This window comes from Podarcis pityusensis (assembly GCF_964106645.2).
Source record: "Podarcis pityusensis genome assembly, chromosome: 10".
NCBI classification, from domain to species: Eukaryota; Metazoa; Chordata; class Lepidosauria; order Squamata; family Lacertidae; genus Podarcis; species Podarcis pityusensis.
The window spans coordinates 38,146,484-38,166,052 of NC_138035.1; the positions used below are offsets into that span (position 1 = coordinate 38,146,484).

The window sequence follows — 19,569 nt, forward strand, 5'->3', positions numbered from 1 at the left end:
CAGTTGCTGTTTGCTCCAATAGTTTTAAGAGCAAATTTGTAACTGATTGTCTGCATGTTTGGTCACATGTCACTATTATTGGATAGTGCAAGTTTTTGTAGTTTTTTTGTATTTGTATTTAAAGTGGACTCAGTGCCATCATCTCTCTGTCATTTATATCCTTCGGTCTGAGTCTGCAAACTGACAGCTCACATTGGTCAGAGGTGCAGAACAGATGTTTCCCAAACCACGCCCACCAACCACTACCTCTCCACACAAAAAGCAGGATGATGCTGCACAAATGAAAATACTGAGGATCTTTCACAAAAGTCTGTTTTTTAGCAGCAGAAGAAAGAGTTTCAGTGTTGTTTTGATTTGGCCAGCACTTGAAAAACTGATGAAGAGTCAAATAAATTTGAAAATATACTTTGTGCATGTGTTGTGCATGTAAAGGAACTTCTCTGAATACTTTCTTTTAAAACTCTCCAGCACATTTAGCACTCAAGCCTACATTGCTGAAGAGTTGACCTGAGGCATACATTCTACCCATTTGCTGTTATAGACATCACATAGGAAGAGTCATATGAGCTTTTTGCTTTGTTAGGGTTTTGCAATCAATATGCCAATGGCTTGTTTAAAAGTTTTTTCCAAGAACACTACATGGGGGAACGAACAGGGGAAGCACACCTTCCCATCTCTACCAGTCTGCCATTCCTTCCCAAACAAAAAATAAAATAAAATAATAAAATAAAATAAAATGAATGAATTGTATCACATAGCAATTAGGGTTGTTGAGGAACAAACCACAGGCATACTAGGCTTTTGAAAGAATGTCCAAACACTCAAACAGTAATTTAATACATGGCATCACTTCAGTGTAGTGAACCACATGAATCCCATGTGGTGTTCATCATGAACCACTAACACATTTTGCAACATGCACATGTGGTGGAAAGTTGTTGGCAATCAAGACTTCATGCCTCATGTGAAATAGAGGGCACAGGAATTGTACCAATTTTTGCACAGAAGCAACTTGATGGAAAGAAATGGAGGTAACTGTCATATGGGGTCTCCTGGAAAGACTCCAGCCATTTACACACAGGGAGGAACTAATGTTGCAGCCAAGGTTCAGGGACATGCCTCCATCCTCCCAACTTGGAAAGTAGCACCAGCCTGTAGGAAATTTGTGCTACCTGGATGATTGGCTCAGTCTAAAACAGAGATATGAGATATAAGGGGTTATTCCTGTGCATGCAGTTTCATGTCAGGGGAGAGGACAAGTACTCTGAGTAATGGAAATTTACAAATGCTACCATAATTGTATATACTGCTACACAATATTTCTGATAACTTCAGCTGTGGAAATGGTGTTATGAAATACTAGGATCAAAAGGTCTTATTATTTGGAACACATTTTAAGGGTTAGTCATTCCAGAATATATTCGGCAAAAGATATAAATGACAAAGGCAATTTATAGGCCCGGTGGCCCAGGCTGAGTCATGTATGAGCAATGAATGGAGAAATCTTCAAGAAAATCAATCACTGCCATATGGCTTCCTGTTGCTAGATCAGTTTCACATGTTTTAATTTGCTAGGAGTCCAGATGGATGAAATAATTCAAGCTTATTCAAGTTGTGCTTGCAACAAGTTCTGTAAGAAAATGCAAATTTTATACAAACTTGTAGTGGCAATAAGTCTTCTCTTAAACCTAAGCACAATAAGTAAATCCAAAAGTATGGGTTTATATAAATACATTGGGCAATTCTATCAGCTCCTGCAACAAGGAATCTATAACAGCAAGCTATTATGAGTCAACCTTTGCAAGCTTCAGAATTCATGCAAATTGGACTTTGAAGTTCTATTTAACTTATAAACCAACAGTAAGCCAGTAAGATTTCTTGGTTAAAATAAATAAATTATTTTATTCATAAACTTATGGATAGAAATAGGGCTGACATATGGCATTCAGAGATAAGAAGGCTGCAGTAGTCAAGGCATGAGAAAACCTGAGCACAAACCATACTTTTCACTAGTGAGCAGAGAGAAATGACCATAGGTTTGCAATAATGTAAGGGGGGTAGGGTAACATAACTTGGCAATAGACTGAATATGGGAAGTTAAAAAGAGAGAGATGAATCAAGATAAGGCTAAGGTTCTACCTCTGGTTTTATTCATAAATCAATCTAGTCTTATCTTCAAATGTTTCAGCTTGTACTTCTATGATATTTTCTAGTGTTAACTTTGTTTGAAATAAATTGTGGATTTTATATAAATTGCCCAGACTCCTCACTACCCTGTCTTCTCTGCTTACTCTCCCGTATGTACCTACTTGAACCTTAAGATCCATTCAGAGGCACCTTTGAGTTTTGGTGCCAAGTGAATACCTTTCTTTTCATCCAGGCCTTTGAAATATTATTCTGGGCCTCTGCGTTTTAAAAACTGTGTAGCCATTTAAATTAATTGACCCAAGTTAGTCATGACTATTAATTTCAGGGCTAGTGTCAAAAATGGGCACATATCGCAGTACTGAGCAATTCTTTCTTTCTGTGAAAACTTTCTATACTAACAGGACAGACAGAATGAATATGCATACTTACAAGATATTTTGGTTAGAAAAGCAAATGTGGGTGACAGTGTTATTTAATTTAGATAGGGCTGTGTAATATGAAATAATTTTAATTTTCTTCCTTCACCTAAGCCACATATATGAAATGGTATCACAAGTGTTTTTAATTTGAAATGGTATCACAAGTGTTTTTAATTTAAACTGACTGATGTTCTTCAGGCATTCACAGAACAGAAATGAATCTGTTTGTAAAAACAACGCTCTGCATACAGTTTCTGTTTCAAAAAAAGAAATGGCAGTGGAGTCATTTAAAATTGTCTTAGTTTTTATAAATCTAATAGCCTGAACATTTTAGATGAGGATAAATATGAGAGCACTGATATGTGGAAAAGCCTGAATGTAAAAATAATGCTAAACATCTTTAATTATATTCTGATGTTTTACTCATTACAATCAGTGATCAGCTCTTTATGTTAGTGGAAGGATACAAATCAAATGAGGCATGTTTTTGGTCTGACTACGTTGATTACATACAATTTATTCTTTTTAGATGTATGACAAGGAACTGAATCTAAACATGGCCTCTCTTAAAGCACTTCATATTTGCTGAAGTCAACAGAACATGGTATTTGGAAAGTTTCCAAGACCGGGTCCCTGACTGTCATCCAGAATTAGAGTTTAGGATTTAACTGATCATAATTAGAACATGGAGGACTTGGAATTTGAAGCAGTGAACTTAAAGCTTGACTTGACATTGTATGAAGAAACTGCTTGTTTAAATTGGTGGGGAAAGGGAAGCTATTTTACTTCAATGGGGTGGGGGTGGGGATGTCAGTAGGACTGGTTTCATTCAAAATTCAATAGAATAAGTAAGAGGTAGCTCTGACTATGAACCATGCTTGCTAGGGCTGACAGAAGTTATAGCCCAACAACTTCTGGAGGGCACCCTGGAATAAACAATAGGAATAACTCCTTCTATGGTACTGATGAATGATGCCTTGGCTAAGGACCAAGGTGAGAAAAGAACTACAGATGGATTGTTATAGGACCAGACTACTGTGAACAGTTGAAGATAGAAGTTAGCAAATTAGATGTTTATGATATTTTTACATTTCATTGTGTGACTTCCCCAGAATAAGAGAATAGTTACATGCATTGAACTTGAGAGAGATCTGTCTGTCTTTCATCTAAACAAATGTTTCCCATTCTTGGGTCTCCAGCTGTTTTTGAACTGCAATTCCCATCATCCATGACCACTGGTCCTGCTAGCTAGGGATGATGAGAGCTGTAGTCCAAAAACAGCTGTAGACCGAAGTTTGGGAAACACTATCTTAACCCTCATTGAGGGAACTGGCTATTATCAAAGACAGAATGCTGAGGTAGATGAACCACTTGTCCATTTCAGAGTAGAAGTTGTTATCAATCTTTTCAATTTTTAGGTAGCGAAAGCTTGAAATCAGTTGCTCTGCTTCAATAATGAAGATATAAGTAACTATTGATCCTCTTTAACACATCTTTATGGTTTTGTATGTTGTGACGGTGACCAGCTTGGATGGCTTTAAAAGAAGAATAGATAAATTCAAAGAGGATCCCTCGGCCGGAAAGCGAGATGAGCATCACATCCCATAGTCGCCTTTGACTGGACTTAACCATTCAGGGTTAACCATTTAACCTTATAAGTGGCTACTAGTCATAATGGCTATATTCTCCATCCACTGTTGACCATATGCCTCTGAATACGAGTTACAAGTTGCATTCAGATCCTACTTGTGGGCTTACTATAAGCATCTAGTTGGCCACTATAAGAACAGGATGTTGGTCTACCTGGACCTTTGGTCTGATCCAGCAGGACTTTTATCTTGTTCTTATTAACTGCTATTTTTAAAATCCCATTACAGGTCTGGATCAAGTTCCAAAGGATCTCCCCCCAGATACGACTCTACTGGACCTACAGAACAATAAAATCACTGAAATAAAAGATGGAGATTTCAAGAACTTGAAGGATCTTCATGTAAGTTGCAGTGAAATACACATTACATGTTAGTCACATGTTTGATCAGTTCCAGTAGGTTCAGAGACTGACCTGGAATAATATCTACCTTGCTGTTGGTACTATATAAATATTTGGCATATAAACATATAAAGGTTATGTACTAAGCCACTATTGCTACTGTAATTGTGGGTTATAGTCAATTTAGTATTACTCAGAGTAGATCTATTGACATTAATGAGCAGGAATAAGCTAGGTGCATTCATTACAATGGCTTCAGGTCTGGTCATGGCCCTGAAACTGCTTTGGCTACCCTGGTTCATGACATTTATCAGAAGAGAGATGGGTGGATGTGACCCTGCTCTTTCTCCTCTCAGTGCTTTTTCCTATTGGTGGCCAGAGTATCCTTCTGGAGCATATCAGAGGGACAGGGGAATTGTGCTTCACAACAAGAAGAATACTGCTACTAATAATGGTTTACATTTCTACTCACTGACCCCTAGTGCATAAATCATTTCCTATCCCCCATCTCCCCTGTAAAGCCTTAACAAGAAATTTAGATGTTCTAAACTTAAAGGATATATCTCTCGCAACATCAGACAGCAAAAAACAGGTATTTGCAAGAGACAACCTTCCCTTCTGCGATCTTAGCAATGGGTGGATGCAATTGTTTCTGAAATCGATTTAGTAGTAGGATGTGGAGTGATAGCCTGCCCTGGATGGGATTATACTGCCCTGGAAGGATTGGGTTGGCACGTCCTAGTTTCTACACGGTCACTGGAGTGCTCAGGTAGCCTCAGTGGCTAGGAGTGCCCAAATGAAAAACAACACCAATATATCTGAATACATAGCAGAAGTTTGGTTATTTTCCTGGTTCCTCAACTACCATTGAAAACATCTGATGGTACCTATTAGAACTGCTGCAGGAAACACCAGTGTGAAATAACTGTATGTGCAATGCATGCACCTGAGAAATAAGGTTGTTCTATGTTTCCCAGACACATGTACATGCATATTTTACTTCCAGACTTGATGAGTTTCTTACAACAAAATCAACATGCAGTACTGCCCATAGCAGGACTGTTTTAATATTTCAGTTGTCCCCATAGTTTGGACAAAGTTGGCATCCACAGGACAGATGGTAAGAGGGTGGACAAATTATACCCATCAGCTGTGCAATAATTGAAGACCGAGCTGAATATATAAATTTAGAGATATTCTGAAACACATAAAAATTTATACCAAATTGGGATTTGTATGAAAGGATTAAAAATGAGTGAACCCCTAAGGAGTTCTGTGGAATCATTTTGGATAGTATGTGGATTGCTGTCTGTGGATATAGAAGGATGAAGAGAGAACCTGGTTTACATGGCTGCACAAAGGACGCAAGGTGCTAGCGATTGGCACCTGTCGATTTCTGCAGAGGCTGCTGCCTACACAGAATAGATGAAGTCTCTACTGATACTGCCTGATGGATCTGGGTTGAGGGGAGCCTATAGGAACCCTTATGTCTACAAGCATTTGTAGAGTTGCTACACTCAAACACTGTGTTAGTACTGGACACTGATGCCCAGGAGCAGCAGTGGCCTCTGCGGAGGCTGTATTCTTCCTAGGAAGAGGTACGTGAAGAGCAGAAACAAAATAGGGGACACCTGCAGCAGGCCACAGCATGCACAAAGGCCTTTACGCTTTGAGGTGGGCTGATTGTGGCTCATAGTGCTTGGGACAGACCTTTGTCTGAAGGTCTGCTTGGAAGGCAGAGGGACCAAGGCATTGTGGTGAGACTAGCAAGGAATCCTGTGGCTTTACTTCTCCATCCTCAGCATAGGAAAACCCAGCAAACATGATTAAAAATGTACTATCCATTATATTAAAACTGGTTAGTATATTTGAGGCTGCTTTTGAGCTAGACTCAGAGCAGAATAACCCCTCAATTCAGTATGTTTTGACTGTTTAGACCGAGTGTTTCTTATTGTTTAGACTGATGACTTCCCTTCCTCATCGCCCTGGCTTCCAGGGTTACAACCAACTATGCACTCATATTGGGAGTAGGGACAGTTGTACTGAGCAGGATTAATTTCCAAGTAATCATATGTTGGATTGAGCCACAGGAGTCAGCATGCACAGTACAGTCAGGGAGAAGCATATGGAGTGAGATAAGGGCAGGCACTTGACTGGTTGCTTTAGCTGTGGCTTAGCAGCTAACTGAGAAATGAAGCATAGGCAATATTTCTTGAAATTTTGTGGTGGCCTTAGGTAACAGTAACATCTTTAGGGAATCATATAGTTCTGTTTCCTTCCAGGGACTCAATATTGTGACTAAAAGGCCACTGCCTCCAGCAACACAGCTTGATGGAAAGGGGGGGGGGCTCCAAAAACATTATAAATGAATTAATTATGCAAAAGGAAGTAATGGATCTAAAAAAATTAACATTTGGACAGATTTGGCACAAATTCCATGCAAGGCTGAACTCAAGATGACTCAAACAATTATAATTGCAAAATACAAAATCCCAGAGAGATTCCACCAAGACTAGTAATATAAACTATTGGGAGAACATTTGTGTGAAGAGAATTCCTTCTTGCAGAACTGTAACTGTCACTGCTTTCTTTTCTTTTTGAGCTCACCCAGACTGCTGGAGAATTTTACCTTGCCCCAGGATTATTAGATGTTTGTGTGGTTGCCTAGCAGTAACAAATGGGCTACATCCCTGTTTTCCCATTCCAGTTTAATTTTTAGTACTCTAGTTGCCATGAGCATGTCTAGCAGCCTTGGTCCAGGCAAATCCCTCCTCTCAAGTTTTTCCACCTGGCTTCTTTGCTATATGTTCTCCTTAGGATAGGAGGAGTTTGTGTTTGATAGCCAGCTAAATCTGGCACTATTCACTTGGTATGCTAGCAGCCAAAGTGCTACATGTGTTACTGCCATAAGTTCATCTCTCACCAGAATCCACTGTCAAATAAGTGAAGTAAACACAAGAGTGGCTCTGGGTGTTTTTCTACTCATTCACTTTGGGTTAATAGTCTGAGGGTGGGGTTTATTTGCTGCTTGCTTTAAAGACTTCTGAAAATGCAATTTCTTGTATTTATTGGTTGGTGCTTATTATGCTTGACGTGTTTATTCTGTGAACTTCCTTTTGAGTGGTTTTACTAACCACTAGAAGATGGTTAGTAATTTGTTTAAGAAATAATAACAATCAAGGTATGGAATTCCCATAAAAAGGTAAAGGGACCTCTGACCGTTAAGTCCAGTTGTGGACGACTCTGGGGTTGCGGCGCTCATCTCGCTATACTGGCCGAGGGAGCCGGCGTTTGTCCACAGACAGCTTCCGGGTCATGTGGCCAGCATAACTAAGCCGCTTCTGGCGAACCAGAGCAGAGCACCAAAACACCGTTTACCTTCCTGCCAGAGCGGTCACCTTAATTTAAAGCAGTGGGAAGGAAAGGAAAAGTTGTATTTATCATCAATTCATCCACCTAATGACTAGGTTCAGCAGTGATGAGAGGGTGTGAGTTGGAGGGGATATTATTGGGTTGTTGTTTTTATTTTGGGGAGTTTTTATTTTGTGTTGGCAGGGTTATTGGGTTGTGAACGGCCCTGAGACCTGCAGGTATACAAATTCAATAAATAATAGTAATAATAAAGGAAAAGTGTTTGGGACCATTTGGATAGGTGAGCGACCATTCAACTAAGTATGTGGCACAGGATTAGCTTGCTGGCTGGAAGAGCAATCCACACCCCATTTAAATCAGGCTTTGGGGTCTAGGGTGCTTAGACTAGGTAGAGGTGTCCCTCTGCCTGGCCCTCACTACCTTTGCATACTGAATTATGCCAGGAATAGTCCACTGGTGTGTAGCTCCACTTTCCACCCACTGAACATATAGGTGACAGCAGTGGGATCCCCACCAGTGGCAGACAACAGAAAGCCCTGAAATGAGTCATTTCAGGGTGGAGGGCTGATTTGGCAAAGGATGCTGGATTCCAAGCTGGTGCCATTGCTGGCTCTGATCTAGGCCCGATCACTGCATCAGCTCCAGGCTGACCCAACAACGTGCCTGATGCCACCTTCACCTTGTACTGGTGGCCCTGCAGCTCTCTAAGTCCCTAATCTAGTTGCTGACGCCTGCCAACAAAAAGTGCTCTGAAGCTCCTACTGCATGCAGGGGAAGGGTGTGTGTGTTATTTTTAAGCAGCTTCTGTTTGTGGTGGTGTATAAACATATATAGAACATCATCAACAATGTTCAGAGATTCGTATTAAAATGGACTGGTCATTTATATCTCAGTGGTAGTCCTTGTAGCTCTGAGTTGAAGAGAGAAAAATATGTCCACAGCTAAATGAACAGTAAATGTTTTTGGGAGAGGCTTTCTGCTAGCACTGCTGAACTTTGAGTGACCTCTTCCTCTCAGAGATCTGGCCACTCCTGGCTAGTATACAAAATTAAAACCATGCACATCTATCATATACACAGTGGAGCCATCTGCAAAACATACCTCCTGTTTTACTGACAATGAACAGGAAATAAAATACACTAGAGAGAAAATATACAACACATGAACTGTTCAAAATAATAGTTTCTCCTCTTTTTGCTTTTTCTTCATGTTTTCCCTCCCTGCAGCTGTTTATATATTTTCTGATCTTTGCAAATGTTCAGCTTTTCCTCCTGCACGTTTTAAAGATAGCTGGCATAAGTTTAATTATGAAAGGATTTAGAATGGCTAGAAATCAAAACAGAGAGTTGAACCATCTGTTTTTCCATTCTTACAAGTAAGATAATGCATTCAGTGAGCAAATATGCTCTACAGCTGTGTTCCACTGATCAAAATAACAAGGGAACATTATTCCTGAATAATTATTGCTTTCCAAACATCTCAAAGCACTTTCCAAATGTAAATATATTTAATCTCATATTTTTGTGAGAGTCTGAAGAGGAAACAGGTACACAAGAAGTAAGGTTCACATAACATAGTAGGGCCACATGACTGCTACTGTAGTCCAGTGATTTAGGCTCTGGTGACTATGTGGCAGTGAGCAAATCAATCTCTGCCTCAGTTTACTTGCTGCATATTAAGTGAATGCAATTTATATACTACATTATATTGTGGTTGTAGTGGTGCGTCAAGAAGGAAGGGGACAGAGAACAGATGAAAGATTAACCCTGTCACCTCCCTGTAGTTATTTAATAGGTTGGTCACCTATCTATGGAGTGGGGGGGGAGCACTCCATTTAAAAAAATCTCTTTGAAGCTCACTTTCCGATCGCCTACTAGTTCTACCCATTCATTTCAGAAGATCGACTTCCCCTCCACCTCACAGATGTCTGGCTGGTGCCACCAGCCTCCCTTTCAGAGACTGAGGGAGAAGAGAACAGTGAAATCAAAGTTCCTGTCCAGGAGCTTACTCAGGAAGATGCCTACCTTTTGTAACTAGAAAGAAGCAGGTGTGGGATCTGGAATGGACTTCCTTGGAGGAGAGGGGATCATGAGTAAAAATATTTTCCTGGACTAACAGTGGTGTGCAGTTTTGATGATGGCAAAGGATAGGGCAAAAACTGCTAAAAATGAAAGTGTTGGGGTTAAGGACTGCATGAAAGCCATGCCAGTTGCCCTGGATCCATAGGGACAAACAATGTAATACATTGAATGTGTGATCATATTTAAGGCCTGTTGGTACTGTATTTTTTTAATAGCAGCTATGGGTGGGATCCAGTCAGAATCAGGTCTACAGCATGCATGAAGGGAAGTCAATAACTTTTCTCTCTCATCAAACAGCATTGATACTACAGCACATGGAGAGTTAAACCCTCCATAATCAGACCCCGTGCACCTTTAAAAAGAGAATATTGTTGGCTTCAGGTACTGTCTCTCTCTAGGCCTCCGGTTGGCCACTGTGAGAACAGGATGCTGGACTAGATGGGGTTTTGGCCTGATCCAGCAGGGTTCTTCTTAATAATGATCTTACATTTAAAGCAATGTGCAGTTTGTTCCTAAGTATTTGAGAAGACTGTATATAAGCTATAGCTGTTCAGTGATGGAGGAAGCATGCTCTTCACATTTTCAAAGGCATTTTAGATATTAAGACACAGAGCAGATATTTAAAACTTATTCCAAGTCTGAGTTCAAGTAGACACAAATTGTGAACAAGGAACACTTTTCTTGGTTCTACACACAAATTTGTGTGAGAATCTGAGGGGCTTGAACTTTGAGGTTTTTTGAGTGACTCAGACATAGCATTAATTTGGAACTTGTGCAAGATGAATAGTTGTGACAACACAGAATGTATGTACTGAGCCTTAGAGAACCAAAGAGAACTTAGTTTCATTATGAAAAAACTGGTTAGTCCTGTATGAGCTATATAAATCAAATTCTGAGCCAACTCTGACAATCATGGGGATTCTGATTAGGACGTGTACATTTATGTTTATGTGTGTGTGTGTGTGTGTGTGTGTGTGTGTGTGTGTGTTACAAGATCTGCTCGTTTATGTTCACAGAACCATCACTCCTGGGAGTTTCAGTGGAAATAATTGTATGTCACAGAGGTTACTGCAATGGACCTGATTACTCTGCAAAACATTGCTTTGCTTATTTGCGGAAAATTAGTAAACACTAACAAAACCAGTTCCAATGACTATAAGGTTTATTTAGACAAAATGGCAGGTAATGAGTAAAATGGCTTTGTAGCTTGAATAGCTGGCAAAGAAATATAGAAAGATGGTCAGTTGTTATGAGTCACAGTCTACCCAAACCCATGTCCCCTGAACCATAAGCTTAAAATGTTCCTATTACAGAGATAGAGCTTAAAGAATACCTTACATGGAATATAGATGGGAACCAGGCACACTATAGATGGAGGCCTAAATGCACCAGGGGGAAAAGCTTGAATGCCAATGACTAGAACTGGACTAGTGTGAGAATTCAGAGAGAACATGACTGAAGTAATAAGGAAGACAGGAGAATAATGAAGGAACGAGATGTAAATAGCTGTTGCAAGCAAAGTAGATATAAATGGTTTTCTAATTTTCACTATTGCCTTTATGTGCACAATCACAACCAAGATTCCTAACAGATGCTTGCATGTCGATGTGTGTTATGGAAGTTCCCAATGGTCAAGCACACTTGGATTAATTATTATGTCTTCTGTGACAGACTTGATAATCTAATCAACCCTTAGGCTTCCTTTAGGCAGATTCCACCCCGGCTTATGAGAAACCCTCCCCAAAACAGAAAAATAAAAGATGTTTCTTTTTGTAACGATACTTCCTCCTGCAAAGGTCCTAACTAATGTAAAACAGAAAAACAACAAGTACAGCTGAAAAATAGGAAGTTGTGGAGAGGAAATAAGGCTAGCTATCTAGCTAAAGGTGAGGAGGTTTGGTTCCCACAATGATCTATAGGGTTGGAGTGTCTTGAAAAAGAGTGATATGAAGCAACTTCCTGGAAGTTTTTTTTAAAAAAGGATGAGGGCAGTGATCTCCTGTGCAGAAAGCTGAACCAAGTAGGGACTGAGAGATGCCCACATAGGAAAAAATCTTCTCGACTGGCATTAGCTTTAACCCAAAGGGTGATCTTTCTGAAGACAGGGCTGGACAGAAGGGGGACTAATTGCTAATTAATTTAAGTACTGAGTCTTTACAGTCAATATATGTTTCCTGCTGCATGGTGACAAGGATGTCATAACTCTCAGACAAGTGACTGAGACATCCCTTGTGGAGAAATATGATGATTTGCAGGAAATGTAAATGTAGGTTTAATTCAATTAATGGAAGAAGGTTCTTGCTGGAGGCAACCTCAACTTCTGTCCAGAGTTAAACTATAGATATGGTAGACATTGAGAGGGAGGGGCTATTAAGGCTTGCATTTACATGATCCTTTATGCATTTTCTTAAGCACAGATAACTTTTCTGTACAGCAGCTACTATGGAGAGGATACAGTACTTGGAGGGAACTACTGGGGCATCCCCCAGTACTTAGTTTGTACCACTATGACTTCATCCAATTCCTTGCAGTGACACTGCATTCATTTCTCAGAGCAAAGACAAAGTAAACTCATATTTTCAGAGTATGCACTAGGTTCCAGTTGAACAACTGGAGAGTTAAAGGCCCCCTTCCCCATGTCACAGTCCTAAACATGAAGGCCAAATCACATTACAGTGGATGCTCAGGTTGCAAACGTGATCCGTGCGGGATGCACGTTCGCAACCCACAGCGTTCGCAACCCGCAGCGGCGCATCTATGCACGCACGGGTTGTGATTTGGCGCTTCTGCGCATAGTGCGATTTAGCACTTCTGCGCATGCACGACCTCTGAAACCCAGAAATAACCCGAAGCGTCTGTAACCTGAGGTATGACTGTACAAACTTGTAGGACATAGAGAATTAACATTCTAATGGACGTGTGTATCTTTAGTGGATACTTGTGTCTTCCTTTAACAGTATGCCCATGTGTGGCATTAACAAAGTTCTATTTTATTGTTTCTTGCTTTACAGGCATTGATCCTTGTTAACAACAAAATCAGCAAAATCAGCCCGGGAGCTTTTGCTCCACTCAAGAAACTGGAGAGACTTTACCTTTCCAAAAACAATTTGAAGGAACTTCCAGAAAACATGCCTAAAAGCTTGCAGGAGCTACGAGCACATGAAAATGAAATAAACAAACTAAGAAAAGCCGTCTTCAATGGACTAAGTAATATGATTGTCGTAGGTATGCATCGCTGCTTACAGATAGAGTCCATGATAAGATTTTATCAGATGAAAGATGGTAAAATTCAAAGTCAGTAGAATTTGACAGAATCCAGACTACGAAATTTCTTAATTTTATTATTGATGTAAACACTTCCAAGGGGGGGATGTAACAGTGGGTGGTTGAATGTGAAAAAGTGAAGTGTAATTTGGCGTATCAAGTGTTTTGGTTCATACTGAGTTTGCTAAAGTACTTTTCATGTGTTAGACCATGTGTTAGATAATAACCTTCCCCCTTTTTTCACTGGTAACAGTTGGGCATTATAAAGGAGGGTGTAACTGAGAGAAATCAAAAGGAAGAGTTGAAGTAAACATTTGTCTCATAGTGTTCAGCTAGGCTGTTAAAATCTCCAGCTTCCAATTTTTTATGGAATGAAATTTTCACAACATGCTGCAACCCAGAAAATATAATCAAGCAAAAGAAAACTCCTGTGAATTTACCAGCTGAATGTTATCACTTCTTATAAAGAACCTTTACAGAGGTATCACACCACTAAATGTGATTTTATTTTAAAAGTAAGGCTGGAATTATTTCGCAAAGTACAGCGCAGCCAATTTAACACAATTAGAGAAGAATTAAGGAGGGAGGGGTATTAATCTGTTGGTTAAGACTTGTCAATGTTGTTTATTTTTAGAACTGGGTACCAATCCATTAAAAAGCTCAGGTGTAGAAAATGGATGCTTTCAAGGGATGAAGAGACTCTCTTACATCCGTATTTCAGATACCAATATAACAACTGTCCCTAAAGGTAAGCACACTACTTGGGAAACTGAGGCTGTGTACAGCATCACTGCCAAAATATTATGAAGAACTTTATTTTATATTTTTATCTTAAATTGTGTAAATTGTAAAAAATATTTAAAAATTGTCGAATGCAAATAATGCATCACATGCAGAATATTACTTTACTTTTAGAATACAGTAACAAAAGACACTCAAGTTTAAATGGAAAGTATATATCGTACTTTTCTGTGTATATGCTCAACAACTCCAATCCTCCCCCAAAAAGCTCAACAACTTAGGGCCATCCTCCCCCCCAAAAAGCTCAACAACTCTGGGTCATTTTCTTAAATTGGAGTCCCCAAAATTAGGGGGCGTCCTATACATGGGGCTGCGTTATACACGGAAAAGTACGCTATGTGGTATCAAATATGCATTTATCATTCACACTTAGGAGGGCGGACTTTCCCACAGAGAAGCAGAGAATAGTAATATAAAGTATGTATATACTTACGCTTTATTCAAACTTGTGAGATTAATTCCATCATTCTGCATGGTCAGCCTTTATTATATCCCATTTACATTCTGCTTTTAAGATTTAGGAATGATTTTAGGAATATGTGTACAATCACAAGCATGGGTGAACCACTGACCAACAGTACTGTTTCCCAAACTTGGGTCACCAGCTGTTTTTGGACTACAACTCCCATCATCGCTAGCTAGCAAGACCAGTGGTCAGGGATGATGGGAATTGTAGTCCAAAAACAGCTGGAAACCCAAGTTTGGGAAACACTGCTCTGCATATTGCATAGGCTGGACATGCAGAGGGACAGAGTCAATGCTGAACTGATTGGAGTAAATAAGGAATTTATTTTGTGTGAATTCCAGTGTGAACTGACCTGATCTGCTCCTCATGAACTGCAGATCATAATATAATTATCCTTCAGATTTTCTCTTCAACTTTTGCAGTACAGTTCTCAACTCAGAAACTGAACAAGATGTGTTACCATAATATATAATAATTAAATACATATTCATATATTAATTGGTGGCTTTTTAAAAAAATCACATAAACGTAGAAACAGGATGGAACACATGCAATTGCAACATATTATAATGATAGCGATCCATCCATATCTTGTACCACTCTATCTTTCATTTATAAATCTCCAACTAATTAGCAGTCTGTTTATCTATCTGAAAACCACATTGTCACATTCTAGCAAGACCAAAAAAGAGAGTCTAAAAAGTAGCTATACAGAAAAGACCAAGCTTGATAAACAAGGCAGCTAGGACCTTCTTGGGCAGCGGGCAAGTTCAGATTCCTCCATAATGAACCTAGGGTTGCCATATTTCAAAAAGTAAAAACTAGGACACTCTGAAATCCTGGATGTATGGCAGCCCTAAATGAACCAGAAAGTGCACATTTACTTCTTCCCATATAAGTGAATGTCGGCAGTTTACTTCTAAGGGTGGAGGGAGGGTTGCACTTGGGAACTGTGCTATAGTAAAGACCAAACATGCCTCATCACCCCTGAAATGACGTGGATGGGCTCACACCAACCACCGACTCCCACAGGAGCTTTGTGTGCAATGTGTTTTTGTATACAGTCTACCTTCCATGGGTCTTTACAACACACGTTCTCCATCTTTTATTGCAGGTCTTCCCACATCTCTGACAGAACTTCACCTTGATGGCAACAAAATCAACAAAGTTGATGCAGACAGTCTAAAAGGACTAACCAATTTGGCTAAGTAATTATTATTTTATAAAAATGCCCAGCATTATGCAAAACTGGTAGCCTAAACCTTCCTGAACAGCCACAGCTCACTGCATCTGTTAACAAGTTTCAGGCTGTTTAGAGTTGGATCATTCCAAGCACTTTGGCAAGAAAAGAAACCGTTACTGAAAATGTATTGAATTTTACATTAGCTAGTTTTCTAGCTTTAAATTGTTTCATCTTTCTGTGTTTAATAGTCTTCAAGGTAGGCTAAAAATATACTAAATGAACAATTTTCATATACTAATGTAGTTTGCCCTACCTTCGTTGAGTAAATGTCTAATATGAGACTGGAATACATATTTCCTGGAGTTGTATACATGCTACCACATAAACAAAGCTGTAAAGAACCAGTTCTTAAAAATTACATCTATATTGCTGGGTTCTCCCAATTTCCACAAATAAGCCTATTTTTTTACGCTGCACTACACAAAGCAACCTCCCACCTGCTTTGGCGTGCATTGATATTCTTGTTATACAGGTATCTCTAGCTGCAGCAGTATGTATAGAGATATTGCAATCTTATCTGGTACTAAACATCGTTCTACCCGGACACTGAGGTCCAGCACCGAGGGCCTTCTGGCGGTTCCCTCACTGCGAGAAGCCAAGTTACAGGGAACCAGGCAGAGGGCCTTCTCGGTAGTGGCGCCCTCCCTGTGGAACGCCCTCCCACCAGATGTCAAAGAGAACAACAACTACCAGACTTTTAGAAGACATCTGAAGGCAGCCCTGTTTAGGGAAGCTTTTAATGTTTGATGTAACATAGTATTTTAATATTCTTTTGGAAGCCGCCCAGAGTGGCTGGGGAAACCCAGCCAGATGGGCGGGGTATAAATAATAAATTATTATTATTATTATTATTACTAAAATCTAACTTTAAAATAATATGGTACTAAGTACCATGTTACTAAAGGACGTGGGTGGCGCTGTGGGTTAAACCACTGAGCCTAGGGCTTGCCACTCAGAAGGTCGGCAGTTTGAATCCCAGTAATGGGGTGAGTTCCCGTTGCTCAGTCCCTGCTCCTGCCAACCTAGCAGTTCGAAAGCACATCAAAGTGCAAGTAGATAAATAGGTACTGCTCTAGCGGGAAGGTAAATGGCATTTCCATGCATTGCTCTGGTTCGCCAGAAGCGGCTTAGTCATGCTGGCCACATGACCTGGAAGCTGTATGCCGGCTCCCTTGGCCAGTAAAGCGAAATGAGCGCCGCAACCCGAGAGTCGTCCGCAACTGGACCTAACGGTCAGGGGTCCCTTTACCTTTACCTTTACCCACTTATTAATTTGATATATTGTGCACATAGTGATAATTGTATGATGTGAAATTAGCTTCGTAATAAGCCTATGTAGGCACAATACATAACTACAACTGGCCATGTGCAATAGAATTAAATGTAACTATAGTACATGTTTTTTAGTATAGCAACTTGTGCACTATTTTCCTGTTTTTGTGGCATGGCTAGAGAATACAGATAATAACTTACAAGGTGTTTAATGTGCGATGAATCTACAGAAACAAATATCTATGAGAACAGTTATTTCAAAATAAAAAAATTCCTTCCTGTAGCACCTTAAAGACCAACTAAGTTAGTTCTTGGTATAAGCTTTCGTGTGCATGCACACTTCTTCAGATACACTGAAACAGAAGTTACCAGATCCTTCTATATATTGAGAAGGTGGGGAGGGGTATTACTTAGAAGGGTGGTGGGAATCGGAGATTGGCAGATAGCTGAGATGAGCCTGTTGACGACTCTTAACGACTGTAATAGGTCTTACAGGAAAAGGCAAGGGGTGAGAAGGTGAGAAATGGCTTAGTCATGTATAATGAGATAAGAATCCGATGTCTCTGTTCAGACCAGGTTTCTCCATTGTTTTAAGTTTGGTAATGAGTTGTAATTCAGCAGCTTCTCTTTCCAGTAATACCATCTGTAAGTGGAACAGTTATTTCACTATAGCTTGCACAATATTTTTCTCTTGCAGGCTTGGTCTCAGTTTCAATAACATTGCTAGCCTGGATAATGGCTCTCTAGCTAACGTGCCACATTTGAGAGAATTACATTTAGACCACAATGAGCTTGCCAAAGTACCTCCTGGGCTTGGAGAACACAAATATGTACAGGTAAAGTATACCATAAGACTGTGATATACAACATTTCTAATTATTGTATATCTCACAGGCAACATAGGACTGGCAGTAGTACCTACATCTAATAAAGATGTTGGAAGATCTAATAGAGCAGTAAACTGCGTTTCCTCCATTCACTAACTAATACATAAATGCTTAGCTGTAATATATAATTCTGATGAACTGCCTTTTTAATTATATGAAGTAATGGTGCATGTAGGGATGTAACAATTGGTCTGAATGCCATTATCCAACAACCTTTCTGAAAGTTATAGTAACCTTCCTGAAGTTAACACAGGATAGTCTGCGTCTGCTAGCTACCTGGGTCGGACACCACCTAGGAACCTGATGTTTGCTATTTGCACTTCCATCATAGGAATAAAAGCATATATAAATTAATAAATAACAGATAATATAATACTAGTTTAGTTACCAGGTGGACAAAAAACCATTTTCATTTATGTTTTTCCACCCACTTTGCTTAGCTACTGATCTTGTGATAATATCTGCATTACAAGGTATCTTATTTTCATTTGTTGTAAAACAATATCAATAGTCTTTTTGTAATCCAGTGGCTCCAGGGGGAAAAGCAGGGACTGCAGCAGACAAGCAGAGATTGACCACATTATTCTCAGTGTCACCCACTGTTCCACATGTGTAACAGAGAGCATTCCTCAACAGTGATAAATTGGGGTTGTTCTAGTCTACAGCCCTACTCTGGTGCTATTGTAATTGTGCTTAAACCATGGGTGCAGGGGGATGCTGTCCCCACTTCCCAATATCCTCATCTCCAACCGATCCATTGCTGACATTCCCGAAATGAGTGGGAAGGTCTGAAGAAAGTTTTTAAGCAGGTTTGGTTGAACACACTTAAAGGTTTTCCTGCAATAACAACATCTGCATTATCAGTGTTCCCAGTCACAAAGAAGCTTCTAAGTGCGTGCAATCAAAGGAAAAGTTGGGAGAATGGGGCTGGGACATATGCCCCTCACAACCCAATTGTGTAAGCACAATAACTCCTGCATAGGACTTATATATGCTTTGGAAATGTATATAAGAGGATCAAAAGAGCTTCTGCCTTCTGGTCTTCCTGTAGTATCACAAGGATGGCAACAAATATATGGAGATGTCAACACAATGCAGGGACATAGCTTTTTTTGCGGGAAATTCCCTTATTCCAGCACCGTTTCCCGCTGCTATCCTGGATTGTTAGATATCCCATAGACTGTCCCTGGGACAGGTAAGGCTGCTGATCCCTTATTTTGAAGAAGAAGAAGAAGAAGAAGAAGAAGAAGAAGAAGAAGAAGAGTTTGATTTGATATCCTGCCTTTCATTCCCTCTAAGGAGTCTCAAAGTGGCTAACATTCTCTTTTCCCTTCCTCCCCCACAACAAACACTCTGTGAGGTGAGAGGGGCTGAGAGACTTCAGAGAAGTGTGACTAGCCCAAGGTCACCCAGCAGCTGCATGTGGAGGAGCGGAGACGCGAACCCGGTTCCCCAGATTACGAGACTACCGCTCTTAACCACTACACCACACTGGCTGCTGATCCCTTATTTTCAAATCTGAAAGTTGACAGCTATGTGCAGGGAACTTTAGTGTGTTACCCGGTGGGCAGAGTGAAGTATTAATAATGAGTGAGAGCAAGTTTCTTCTACTCTGGTTACAGTGAT

The 19,569-nt window shown here is 40.0% G+C and overlaps 1 protein-coding gene and 1 long non-coding RNA gene across 10 annotated transcripts in view; one reads left to right on the top strand and one right to left on the bottom strand.

The window, feature by feature from the left end:
* The window catches only part of LOC308457564, a 206,725-nt gene that overhangs the window by 139,830 nt on the left and 47,326 nt on the right, over positions 1-19,569 (bottom strand). The gene's annotated exons all lie outside the window — the stretch shown is intronic.
* DCN (decorin) overlaps positions 1-19,569 on the top strand; it is a 31,437-nt gene that overhangs the window by 10,293 nt on the left and 1,575 nt on the right. The window contains exons 3-7 of the mRNA XM_080971511.1: positions 4,445-4,557; positions 13,022-13,235; positions 13,909-14,022; positions 15,656-15,749; positions 17,754-17,892. Of these exons, the coding sequence (XP_080827637.1) occupies positions 4,445-4,557; positions 13,022-13,235; positions 13,909-14,022; positions 15,656-15,749; positions 17,754-17,892 (674 nt within the window). The remainder of the gene's footprint in view (positions 1-4,444; positions 4,558-13,021; positions 13,236-13,908; positions 14,023-15,655; positions 15,750-17,753; positions 17,893-19,569) is intronic.